The 13,011-nt window shown below is 33.1% G+C and overlaps 2 protein-coding genes across 2 annotated transcripts; one reads left to right on the forward strand and one right to left on the reverse strand.

Annotated features, from left to right (window-relative positions):
- Nucleotides 1-1,025: 1,025 nt before the first annotated feature.
- LOC115451930 lies at nt 1,026-3,876 on the forward strand. The gene is made up of 4 exons (XM_030180344.2): nt 1,026-1,158; nt 1,785-1,911; nt 2,114-2,276; nt 2,732-3,876. The coding sequence occupies exons 2-4, from the start codon at nt 1,799-1,801 to the stop codon at nt 3,302-3,304; spliced, it is 849 nt and encodes a 282-aa protein (XP_030036204.2). The 5' UTR covers nt 1,026-1,158; nt 1,785-1,798; the 3' UTR covers nt 3,305-3,876.
- A 1,185-nt stretch (nt 3,877-5,061) lies between these two features.
- Nucleotides 5,062-7,730, reverse strand: LOC115451928 (39S ribosomal protein L10, mitochondrial). Its single transcript, XM_030180340.2, has 3 exons — nt 7,628-7,730; nt 7,038-7,544; nt 5,062-6,520 (listed from the first exon to the last, which is right to left on the reverse strand). The coding sequence occupies exons 1-3, from the start codon at nt 7,644-7,646 to the stop codon at nt 6,279-6,281; spliced, it is 768 nt and encodes a 255-aa protein (XP_030036200.2). The 5' UTR covers nt 7,647-7,730; the 3' UTR covers nt 5,062-6,278.
- Between the last annotated feature and the right edge of the window lie 5,281 nt (nt 7,731-13,011).

The raw sequence follows: 13,011 nt of genomic DNA on the forward strand, positions 1-13,011 counted from the left end.
ACCGACAAATGTGCAAACATGCACAAAATGCACTAGGGCGGACAGGCCCCTGCTGCCCGCCGACGACCCCCTTCGTGGCCCCTATTAGTCGCCTCTTACCACAGGCAGGGGATACCATGGTGGAATTCTCCAAACGCCCCCATTCCACAGGGCGGATCGAGCTATGCCCTAGCCAAATTAACGTTCCCATCCACTATATTCATGAAACATTTCTTAGATATAAATAGACAAAGCTGTGCCACCACAAAAGTGTCTAAATGAAATCTCATAAAAAGACTCGCCATATAGTTTAAACCATAGCAGTAGGCAAAAATCGGTGACATCAAAAATAAAGGATAAGTAAATAGTAAATAAGTATTTAAAGCAAGAAACTAGAGGAGTAGAGATAAATGAAATAAAAAGCTTAATATTTGAAAAAATTATATGTCAAGATCGTGCAAAGTGAAAATTCATAGTGACTACTTACATCTTCTTTAAAATAATAAAACAGTGATATTATAATATAAACGTAAACATGATAAATTTCTTCAGATTTATGATGATCGAAATACGTGTGCCAAACATCGGAAGTAAAATTGGAAGTAAGTAAGTAATTACATCTATAACAAATCTGTAAGTAAATATTGTCATGATTTATGAGAAGCAAGTTTCGTTGATTTTAATATCATATAAACTATAACAAAATTGTCTTAGTACCTATATAAATATGTTTCATGGTTTCATTTCACTAATACCTACCGTGATAACATTTGCTCTAAAATATATCTATGGCAAGAGGTGATGTATCACTACTTACGACATGTTGTCTTTTCATGTAGATAAACTTTATGTTTTCTTGCAAATACCGTGAACAAAGCTGCGCCACTCCATGAAAATTGGCAAACACAATTAGGTAGGTAAGTATAAGAATCATTTTAATACAAAAGATTGCAATTACCCAGATACAAAGTGAAGCTCGTGCACAAAGAGAAAGGACAGATTTATACACGTACACCGCTGTGTTTATACATTTGTTGTAATCATGTTTTTGAAGACATCGCGGGAGACATCCTGAAAATAACACCGTTTTGCAGCAGCGATGCGCCCGCGCAGTGGCGCTGCCGTCGCCCGCTTATCCGACGCCATTTTCATACACTCCCCGAGCTTTCCCGCACACAGGTATGTACAAACTCACTTTCCGATAATAACATCTTATTAAATCAATTGTAAACTTAATCAAGCCACGTGGTACTTTCCGTGAAAGTATAACAATTTAAAGTAATTAATTCCAAATTTTACACGCCGCTCAAAAACAAGAACATTGACCCTCCGCAGCACACGTAATAGCCAACATGTTTTTTGTTCGCAACAATGATTGCTGAATATAACATACTGAAATAATGCATTTAAGCAAAGTCCGTCACGCACATTACAGTAAGTAAGTCTAATATAGGATATCTATACGTTTAGACAACATTAAATGCTGATAACATCTAGAGACGAACAGAGGAATGTGACGGTCATGTTTCGGTTACATCAACGCACAACCACACACAGAACGTATTGTTACCTATCTAACCGTTCGCAGCAATTAGACAGTGTGCTGTAGCACTTCGAAAGACAATCTATTTATGTCATCATGTCCTTATTTTTTTAATAGATCGCTAAACATCCCCCGCAACGACAGTTTTGTGAGACATGAGTCGTGTCGCAGGTCGTGGTTGCTTTACACGTGCTGATAATCTCTACTGTTTCGTAATAAAACATTGGTTTCATTAAGTTTATATTGTTATTTTGTGTCTCAGGAAAAACAACTTCAATGACACTTATTCAAAGTACTTGTGATCCCAAAGTAGAGATGATGGATTCAACCACTGTGAAAGAAGACAGCGGTAAACCTTCAAGGCCTGTTAGAAATCGACGATACACAAGGTTAGTATGTATACTTATGAGTCATATTTTATGTTCAGTCCGTAAAAATGCATGAGCAGCCAAATCTCTTTGTGAGTGTGTCATTACGAATCATTAGCTAAGTCCTTTTTTCCGAAGAATAGTAAGTTTTTGCGATTTAAAGAAGACTGTCGAAGGTCATTTGATTGGAGCAAAATAAGATGATATATTTCTATATTTTCAGGCGTAGTTTAGTCGTCGGTCAACGTCCACAGAAAAGATTATTTACCCCTGAAATTAAAAGATACCTCAAAGATTGGTTGGTTCGACGAAGAGACAACCCGTACCCTAACTCCCGGGAGGAAAAGAAATATTTATCCCGTGAAACAGGACTCACATACATTCAAGTAAGTGTAACGTCTCCGTAAACAAAATAAGTATTTTCAAGCCACATTACTTCCCATTATTTACATGTAATAAGATATCACGCTTGTACCTACCAGCAACCTAATTGGAACTCTGCCAGATATTGCTATTTGTACATAAATAGGCACCATATTTGTTGCGGCTTTGTTAACATCAGTTTTATTCAGTTCATTATTTAAGTCAATTATAATATTATAATTGCCATTTTCAATGCAAATGAAATCTTGCTCAATACATTTTAGTCTTGAAATGTTGTCTTAAAATTATAATTGAAATGACCGAAACTTAAATATCTTCACAGGCGACAGGCAAAATGAAAGGTGAAAATACAACACAACAAAAATTATTTCCATTTGAATTCTGATAAATTTGACGATGCAAATAGGATCCTGGTTATATTTAAAGTTCATTAAAATTGATTTTTATATTATTGCAGATATGCAATTGGTTTGCTAATTGGAGAAGAAAATTAAAAAACGTCAACGCGGACAGGCATCAGTTAACATGGGGACATCTCATTCGCACTTACAACGATCGCGCACAAGGTAATGTTGAACAATTCAGCATCTGTTCCGACGACAGCATATGGAGCGAACCCGAACCGGACAGTCGTGAACATGACCATACTGAAATAGATGAAGACTTCATAGACAGCCCCGAAACAATTAGAGACCACAATGATCCTGACACTTCGGCGCTAAAAGAAAAATGTAACAACATCAACAATAACTATTCGTATGATTTACAGCATAGTGATGAAAATACTCATTTAGAAACTAAAAACTTAACAAGTCCAATGCTTTTGAGCAAATGGTTGGAAAGTGCTGCACGTTTTCAACCAAGTGAGAGCAATTACGCTTGGTGGGCTAATGGAAAACGAAGAAAGCCGGAGGCGAAAATTCAAAGAATAACAATTAACACAATTACCCGACACGATCGCGACGAAGTAGAAGCAGCTGTTGCACTAACTGCTTTGGCAACTTCCGCGAACCGTGTCGCGACACCCTGACTGTTCGCAATAAGCCTACATTTATTCCAAATACGTAAACAAACCGGTACGAACTGTCCAAAATAATCATATTTTGAATCTACCTACTAGAAACGATAACTTCTGATATTCATATCCGTAAGAAATTAAAGGTATATGTTTGCAAAACGTAAATACGAGAAATTCTTAATTGTTACATCACATTTACCATTAATGCACAAATGTACAATGACTCCATCTTCCAAATTACATCTTAATATTGTGATAATATATATTAATACGTTTTACTCACGCAATTTACCTTTAATTAAATTATAAAATGACCTTTACAAGGAAATTTGTATAATTGTAAAAAATTAAACAAGTGTTAAGAATCCAGGAACACATTCACTGCATAGCGTAAAATTGTTTTTATTATAAATATATGATCTTGCTCAAGTATTATATGAAATGAAATGTATGTTAAGTATATATTTAATCGTACCTACATAGAATAGTTACTATTGTTTTGATCTCTATTATATTAGTCATAAGTTGTTAATCCAACCAAAGATTGTGCTTAAATACCAACCGCAATAAATATTGCCATCAAATAAATTCGTTTTCTTGCACCTATTCTCTATAGTATAATTCATATTTTTAATTTTAAATGTTTGTTCTAAATAATAGGCAGACAGTTTTGATTATATAATCAAAGGGAGACAGATATTCTGCAAGTGTATAAATACAAATTAAGTATGTAATATCAGTAAGTAAACACATAGTAAAACATAATTACCTAAGCCATGCTTTGGCGACATTCGACCTTCTGAATCTCATGTGAATTACCCTCGAAACCCATAAAACAATGCATTGCCTTTTGCCCAAGAAGTCAGTACTTACTACCTAATAGGGTTGTCAACGTTTTGCACAAGAAATAAAGTAAAGTTATACTGAGGTCGCAAAATTAAAATAAACAGTATATTGTATAGAAAATAGAGTGTATTTCTTTTTGATTTTTTTTTAGCTACTTTTTACTAGCTTTTTCTTTTTCCGAGATGAAAGTCCCGTTATATATTTTCCTTGAATAGAAAGTAGGTTACATCCTTCTCAGGGTCTGAAACTATCTCCATATCAAATTTTATCGGGTAGTTTTTAAGTTTATTGGGATAGATAGGCAGACAGATGTGGCGGGGAACTTTATTTTATATTTTTAAAAAGGAACAATTCCGTGCTATATGTCTGTTGCGTAACTAACCGTTTACGCAGTACAAGCAACGGAAGCTCTCAAAACAATTGAATTTTTCCCATTTTTGCAATATTTTTCATAGATTTTCTGCTCATGTTGATTATAGAGAGATGTTATATATATAGCCTATAGCCTTCCTCGATAAATGGCCTATCAATTAAAAATAAATGCAATGCGTACGACAATTTAAACACACGTCAAAATAAATAAGGAGCTAATTAAATTAAATTATTAATTAGTATTTAATTAGGTAATAGAAGAGCGTACCAAGCCTACTTGGGAATGGAACGGACTGCCATGCAGAGACGAATATCAACAAGTTTAAAACCTAACGGACGCACAGTGCACATCTGACTTTGGATCTCTCGAATTACATGTGTATTGTTTATAATAATCTCTTTTATTCTTGTTTTGTTTTGGTCTAATTTTTTTTCTAAAACTAGCATATCTTGCTCACTATTATAATGTCTTGTGTTAATTTTAACTTATCTTTGAAAAATTAGACTCAAAATTCTCATGTTGGTAAAAATTAAAAAAAAAAAACAAGAAATCATGCCATCGCCTTTATATCTTTCGTGATTATTGGATATTTTTACCGAAAGTACATAAAATATATATAATTCGATTTGTGCAAAAATATAACATAAGACTTTGTAATTATAGTCAACCAGCGAAATGATATAGCTCGATACTTACAATATTATAAAATTTGAAACGTTGTTCTTTTATTCATCTTGTGAGTGCGCTTCGCAAAAGTTATTGTAAATTGTCTCAACTCCAATAAAATTTGTATTAACCAAGTTTCAGGTTTATTATCGAGCAAGTTGGCCACCTTACGGTGATTATTATAATTGACTACCGCCCGCTTGTACTCAACAGGAATGTTGAGCCATAAGTAATTGGATTAGGAATTGACGATTATTACGATTGCGAAATGTAATTGGGATTACAATTACAAATAACTGGGAAAATTAAACCCCAAAATTCCATTAATGGATACAAGTACATTTTTAAATTTGTTATTGGATTAACAATCAAATTTTTATAATTCTAATTAGTAAAATTGATTGCTTTCCGGGGTTCCATACCTTAAAGGAACCATTTTAGGACCACTTTTTTTTTCTCAGGAATGTGTAGTCATCAAGTTGAAATTTATTTAAAATAATTGGGGTTACGGTCTCTTCCAGCTGTGAAAAATCAAACTCGTAAGTCAACGAGATCAAGATTTATGTCTTGTGGCAATAGTTATCCATTTATATCGCATATTTTGCGATTTCACAAAAGTAATCATGTAATTGCAACTACTTATTAATTTGGTGGTTTTCATTCAATCTGATTACAAGTAATCGGATTAAATAAAATCCCAATTGCTATTTCTAATTACAAAAGTAATCAATTATGCTCTACATTGCCCATCAAACTCGATATTATACCTACACTTGGTATTATAATTACACTAAAATACCAGCACATAGGGTCTATAAACATATACTGAACTTGACATGGCACTGGTAAGTACACTATGGGTTTTCAGGGCAAAAGCCAAATCCAAGAGAGGCCCGACAGGTGTCACTGAATGGAGTATGACACAATTACACCAAAATACTTTTTAAAACGAACAATAATAATATTACCTAAAAAGAAGGTCACCAGAATGACAGATTCTGTTCATGCAGTATGTGGGAAATAAAAGTTGTTAGGATACATTAATCAACAGTATTTTTCTTAATGTACATGTCTTATCTACAATAATTAAATAGTATATATTCAGCTATCTGCACCATCAGCCTTCTCTTTGGCGCCATCTTTGTTGGAGGAGTTCGTAATTTCTACATGTTGCTCTAGATGTGAAACAAGTGTCTGCTGACTTCTATTCAACAGGCCAACAACACTAGATCCAGCACTGTCGAGGACTGAACACAGCTGGCTTCGAGCAACATCTAAGGATGGCATTTGACTGTACTCCAGTAGTTCGTTTTTGGACATAAATCTATCTTGTATGATGCCAGCTGAAAAATAATAATTAATGGATTTATTTGGTTTTAGACATATAATTCTTTTCATAATGTTATTATGAGACAATATTATATTTTAGATTATATTCAAAGACAAAATGTTTTTGGTTTTAAAAGTCATGAGAGGACACTGAGTCAAACAATTCCTTTGTCCTTTATTTCTGCCTAAATGAAAACAAAGTTTTGGTGCATAACTTTAATTGTATGTATACACTAGTAATTAATCAAATATTGAATTTGATTTGCCTCCACCACAAGTAAAAAAAAATGAAATGTAAAACTTCATTCAACAACACAGAAAGACAAAAAGCATAAATATATACTAGTATGTGAGCCACAGTCTGGCCAAACACCAGTGTGGGACAACATTTTGAAGCATGACAACCACACTGAGGGATGATTTTTTTGATGCACCAGCCAATGTTTTTATAAAACCAACACATCTACTGTGAAAATGATTTTCTGCCTATACTTAATTAGTATGTTATATAATACTACAAGAAATACAAACCCATAACAACTAACTGTGGAGCCTTTTTTAATATTTTAAACATTTTTGAAGCATTTTCTGGTTGCCCAAATATAATATTCTGATGAGATGTGAACAGATGGTTGACTGCCTCATAACGGGTTCCTTTTGTGGCCATGCTAACTATTTTCTTGCCATATGTTCTTAAATGCATATTATTTTTGACTAATGTAGCAAAAATCGGCGTCTTGTCCTCCATACTTATAGAATTCACATGTAAAAACACAACCATTTTTGATGTATTGAACCAGTTCAAACATTCAGAGGCTAATATTCTTTCGAATGGGTTATCAATCTCTACATTTGTCTTTTTTTCTCCTTTGTCACAGCGAAGAACTTCCGGCAGTTTATATTTTGGGGGCCCGTAATAAGGTTTGGATATATCAATTAGAAGTTGTTTCTCAAAGTGAGGCATTCGAGGCCTCTGTATGTTGATCTTTCCGCGGAATCGTTTCGCAGTTAATAATGGGAGTTGTGGTTGTAGTAAAACTGCAATAAATAAATAAACTTAAAAATTTACGAAACTTAATTTTCCACACGTAGATATTTCTAATTTTTTTATACAATATTACCTTTGTTCAATGACGCCATAGCGTTTTTTTTATGTTATCCCAGTTATTTAGGACTAAAATATGATTTATTTATTGTACGTTAAATTATTATTGTATTCATAACCCACTATACCACCATAACCTACAAAATCAAATGCAGGGGTATGTCACTCTCAAACAGTCACTCTATTTGTTTTTGGTCTAACCTCAAATTAATTTTGTTGTAAGATACTTTCAGTTAGATGACACTGGAGAATAAGTTTTCAAAACACTAATCATGCCTTTTATCCCTATTTATAAAATAATTATGTACGTAATTAAATTAGATAAGTAAAAACATAAAAACAAATGTCAGAGGCTATTTTAATTAATTAAAAAATATGCATTACTGAAAATTCCGAACGAAATACTATAAAAAATTGACTGACACAATGACGGAGATTGTGGCAAGTCGTCTGACACAATTTCAAACGAGTTGCCACAATCTCTGATGATTGTTATTAAATGGTAAAATATTAAAGTTCTCTTTTTGTTGTAACATGACAACTGAAGCTTAATTTAATTTTTCCATTTTATTAATACAATTATAAACAAAACAACGCATACTCTTTAAATTTTATTCTAGTTTCCAATAAATTACATATCTATTTTCTCATAAGCATGTTAAAATATTTATTGCATTAAGTGGCAATATCGCCTTGTTTCCGTAATTTGAATTCCGGTTGAAAATTTTCAAATTTCCCATTGCAGTTTGTGTGCGATAAGTTCGATTACGATTTCCTCAATAATGAAAGAACGTTGCTTATTCAAACGGACCACCGCTGCCTTCTTACTAATTCACCCCCGGGCTTTGTTATTTGTTTTGCACGCGATAAGGAACTGATAAAATATTTGGACAAAATGTCTCATGTTATCTTGGTTGTGCGATTGATGGTAAATGACATTTATATATTTATAAAAATAATATCGATAGTACTCATTAAAATCGTACATAATATTTACTTAGTCACCGCGATGGCGAAATCTGCGCATTTAAATAGTCTTTTTAAAATACGTGTGGGAATCTGCATACCTTAAAATTATGCGATATTCATTTTTGATTTTAAACTATGAAAAATCTGTTGGTAGACAAGATTGTCGTTATTACGTCATCTTGGTTTAATATACTTATTTTGGTTTGACTATTGAATAAACAAATTTCAGAGCTGTATCTCTAATGGACTAATTCCTTGCATTTGTATTGTGTTATAAATACATGGCATCATTTATTATTTATTATATTTTAATAAATTATTGTATTATTTTTCAGGACCATTACATTATGTCCCTAAAGCAACTAGTTATAGGTGGAAATCCTGGCAGGACAAAAGGTTTCAAGTTTGAATTAAAGTTCTCGACAAAACTCTTAACTGAGGACAAGAATATACATAAAAACTTGCGGTACACATATACATAAGCACTTTGAGAGCTGTTATAAATTATATATTGGTGCTTTATGTAGAACTCCATTTCCCACTTTGAATCTAGGTAAGATATTTTCCACATGTTGCGCCAAGAAATTTACAGGTGGAACTGATTCAGATACTTATATATTATATATCTCCTTAAAAGTGCTTAGACTAGATGTTGTACCCTTAGATATATCACACTGACGGCATACGATATATCACACTGATATATCAAATGCATAATGAATTCGCTGTAAATTCGCGGCGGGCGTGCAGCGAACAAGCCGTGGGTGCGTAGCGTTCACGCAGCGGGCTCACAGTTGGCTACGCATTTTAGACAGCTTTTTATCCCCTGGATAGTATTTTAATTGTGAATCTGAGTATAAAATAGACAGTGCTATGCATCGATACTGTTATTTAGGTATTTTTCTAGCGGGAAGGGCTTTTAACGTGCGTGACACTACGAGAAAATCTTCTCTAAAGATCTCGGCTTTCACTTTTCTGTCCGTTCATGTCTCTCATATCGAATTATGTTACAGAACATTATACACCGGATATTCATTTCATGAAAACATGGATTTAATGGCCGAAAGAAGCACATATCTCACCGGTAATGCTATATACATATCTTACTTAAAGTCACAGATTACTTAGAGATGCTACGCTTCTGTTATAAAATGTTTACATAAACTTTTTAAAATTTAGGATGTTAATTTTGACAAATCACACTAATGATGAGGCTAAGGTATAATCGTTATTGAACGTATTCGATTATCGATTACCATTTTTATAAAACTTGATATCGATAGTTGCATAATTATTTGGTATGTTCAGATGATATAAATATTTTTTTTTATTGAATTATCTATTTATTATTGGTAAGCCACTTCCATTTATGTTTTTTTTAAACCCTACACCACTTGCAGTTATCATTGTGTTAACTATTTAAATCGTGAAAACATTAGATATATTAATTATAGATTTTTTTACCAATAAATGTGATAAATTACAAACAACTCGAATATTTGCAAAAATAATATAATTAAATCTAAATGCAAATTTTTATATTATCGATTTATTTTATTTCAATGGCGATTTGCGATAGTCCGTGATTGTTCATTATGATAATGAGTGGCACTTCAAAATAAAATATGATATTACCTGTAGTAAATTTTACCGAAAAAATACGAAACTTCATGTGAAGGAACTGTCAAAATTATCATCCTATATTTGATAACGTATAGTTACTAATTAGAATTGGGTAGGACATGACATGAAAACGAGTTTGTAAGAGTAGCCTCATTTTAACATTGAGCCGGTACAATGTCCTACTTCAAATTAGGCGAGGCGTACTGAGGCGAGGCGCTTTAATGTGCGCCTTACAGTATTTTGTAATGATAACACTCAAAATACTTTCCTCTGACTCGCGACTCGAAACGCAGTACCATAATGGTCATTGTAAAATAACGTCCTATTGTAATTGTCTACCTCTCTGTCCTCGTCCTATAGTTAACCACGGAGAATGAGTAACGCGACTGCCGCGACATAAAGTTTAAAGTAGTACAATATATAATTTTGAGCCACTCTTCCTTTTTGACGTTATGTACGGGACAAATGTACCGCTTCTTATATGTCCTACTCAACAAGTTACTTTTCCTTGCTCGAACAGTAATATTCATTAATGTTTTATTTTTCAGATATTACTAAAGTATTTTCGGACCATATCTACTGCCTTACAAGTAGGTCCCGAAGACACGCGGTATACAATACTCAAATTGGTTTATTCCAAAAATATAAAACATTTACGAAAGCGAAGGGAAGACGATTTTCACCAGAGGAAAAAAATTGTCATTGTCTTTTATTCAAAAAAAACATCCTAAATATTACAAACTTTTATGCAAGTATTTTACTCTACCATCATCAAGAACTGTAAAAGCCAAATTAATATAATCGCAGGAATAAATCCTATAATTTTCCACTGTTGGAAATAAAGGAAAAAGATCGATTTTGCTATCGTCTTTTTTGTCTGTGTCATATGATCCATATAAAGATACAAGAGTTTGCTTCACATTAAAATGCTCTTTTTCTAACTACGCTTTGGTTTTTATAATAAAAGGCATAAAAAATATTTTAATCAGCCAATAGCATATTATTTCACAAATGGACTTAATAAGATAGAGCTAAAAATATTAATACGAACTGTCTTGGAAGATGCCATTGATGCTGGGCTTAACGTAATCAACACAACATGCGACCAGGCACCCGTTAATGTCGGTCCCATAACAGAGTTGGTTAAAGAAAGATGTAACTAAAGTTGTATATTTACGGAAAGGAAAATACTGGTAACATGACATAATACGCGTTAAAGGACAAATAACAACCCCGTTTATGAGCTGTTGCGGCTGAACATTTAACGGCAAGAGCAGAATTCCAGCAGACTGTCGTCAGTTAGTAGATTTCACACTTTTACTTAACAATTTATTTAATTCATTGAACGGGTGTAGCGATTTTTATTTATTGTAAACTAGCTTTTGCCCGCGGCTCCGCCCGCGTGATATAGTTTTTCGTTTAAATCTCTCAAAAGTTATAAAGTTCCCCCCTTTTTGCTACAGTTTTCATTACTGCTCCGCTCCTTTTGATCATAGCGTGATGATATATAACCTATAGTCACAACGTAGTAGTAGTGATACACAACCTCGAAAATTCCTCTAGAGAATTTTCCAGGTTTGTAGGTTTCCTCACGATGTTTTCCTTCACCGTTGAAGCAAGCGATAATTCACAAAGAATATACACATAATATTTTTAGAGAAGTCAGAGGTGTGTGCCTTTGGATTTGAACCTGCGGACATTCGTCTTGGCAGTCCGTTCCACAATCAACTAGGCCAACGCCGCTTTTTTGTTCACGTATTGTTTATTATTATTTATACAGATATTTTTTTATCTTTCACGTTCATATTTAAATGGTAAAAGGTGCTGCCCTTGCTGTCCCATCTTAAAATAGAATATGTATCTACAAAAATGATTAGCAGTCTCCTAAGATTGATTTCTTGTGACTACAGTGTTTACGGTCCCTTACTAAAAGATCCTTTAAAATTACCATAAGGGCAAACGACTTTGATTTGAGTTTAAAATAGATAAATTATCAAGTCCAAGTGTGATTCTTTTTACTGATGTATCCTTCATGGACAACAGCTTCAGCGTAAAATTAACATTTCAAAATGTTAAAGTGCCTTAAGGCGATACCTCAAGGTCCATTTTCATACATTTTGTTTCACCTTTAATCTGGGTAACTAAACAAGTATTGGCAAGTAAAGAATTTAAATTCACGTCTAGTTAGTGATTAGTTCTCGCAGTTGAAAGAAAAACGTAAAAATAATTAATAACCATGGATATTTCGGCCTTTAAAATTTAATATGACGACATTTTAACATTCAACTGCGAGAACTAATCACTAACTAGACGTGAATTTAAATTCTTTACTTGCCAATACTTGTTTAGTTACCCAGATTAAAGGTGAAACAAAATGTATGAAAATGGACCTTGAGGTATCGCCTTAAACAAAAATACCATTTCTTAATTTTTCTACTCTGAGTACGATTATGTATTTTTCATATTTTTTGAATACTTAATTTCAAAGAAACAAAAATAAAAAACCGAGAAATTCTTGATGACGTCACACATACAGTTGAATAAAGTTGTTCCTTGGTCCACCTTTCTTTTTATTAAAAACTAAGACATTGTCATTTATCAATGTCAAAAGATAATATTATGCCGGCGCCACAGATAACAAAAATATTTGAACTCATGTGTGGCACGGGAATTTTCGTATTTGTGCAAAGTTTGTTTAAATGTTTACGTATTATCTTGTCATTCGGTATTGGTTTTACGACCACACATCAAGCGTTCAAAGTTATAGAGTTGCTTGAATGAGAACTGGTTATATATGGAAACCTAAAA

Source organism: Manduca sexta, unplaced genomic scaffold (genome assembly GCF_014839805.1).
Source record: "Manduca sexta isolate Smith_Timp_Sample1 unplaced genomic scaffold, JHU_Msex_v1.0 HiC_scaffold_127, whole genome shotgun sequence".
NCBI classification, from domain to species: domain Eukaryota; kingdom Metazoa; phylum Arthropoda; class Insecta; order Lepidoptera; family Sphingidae; genus Manduca; species Manduca sexta.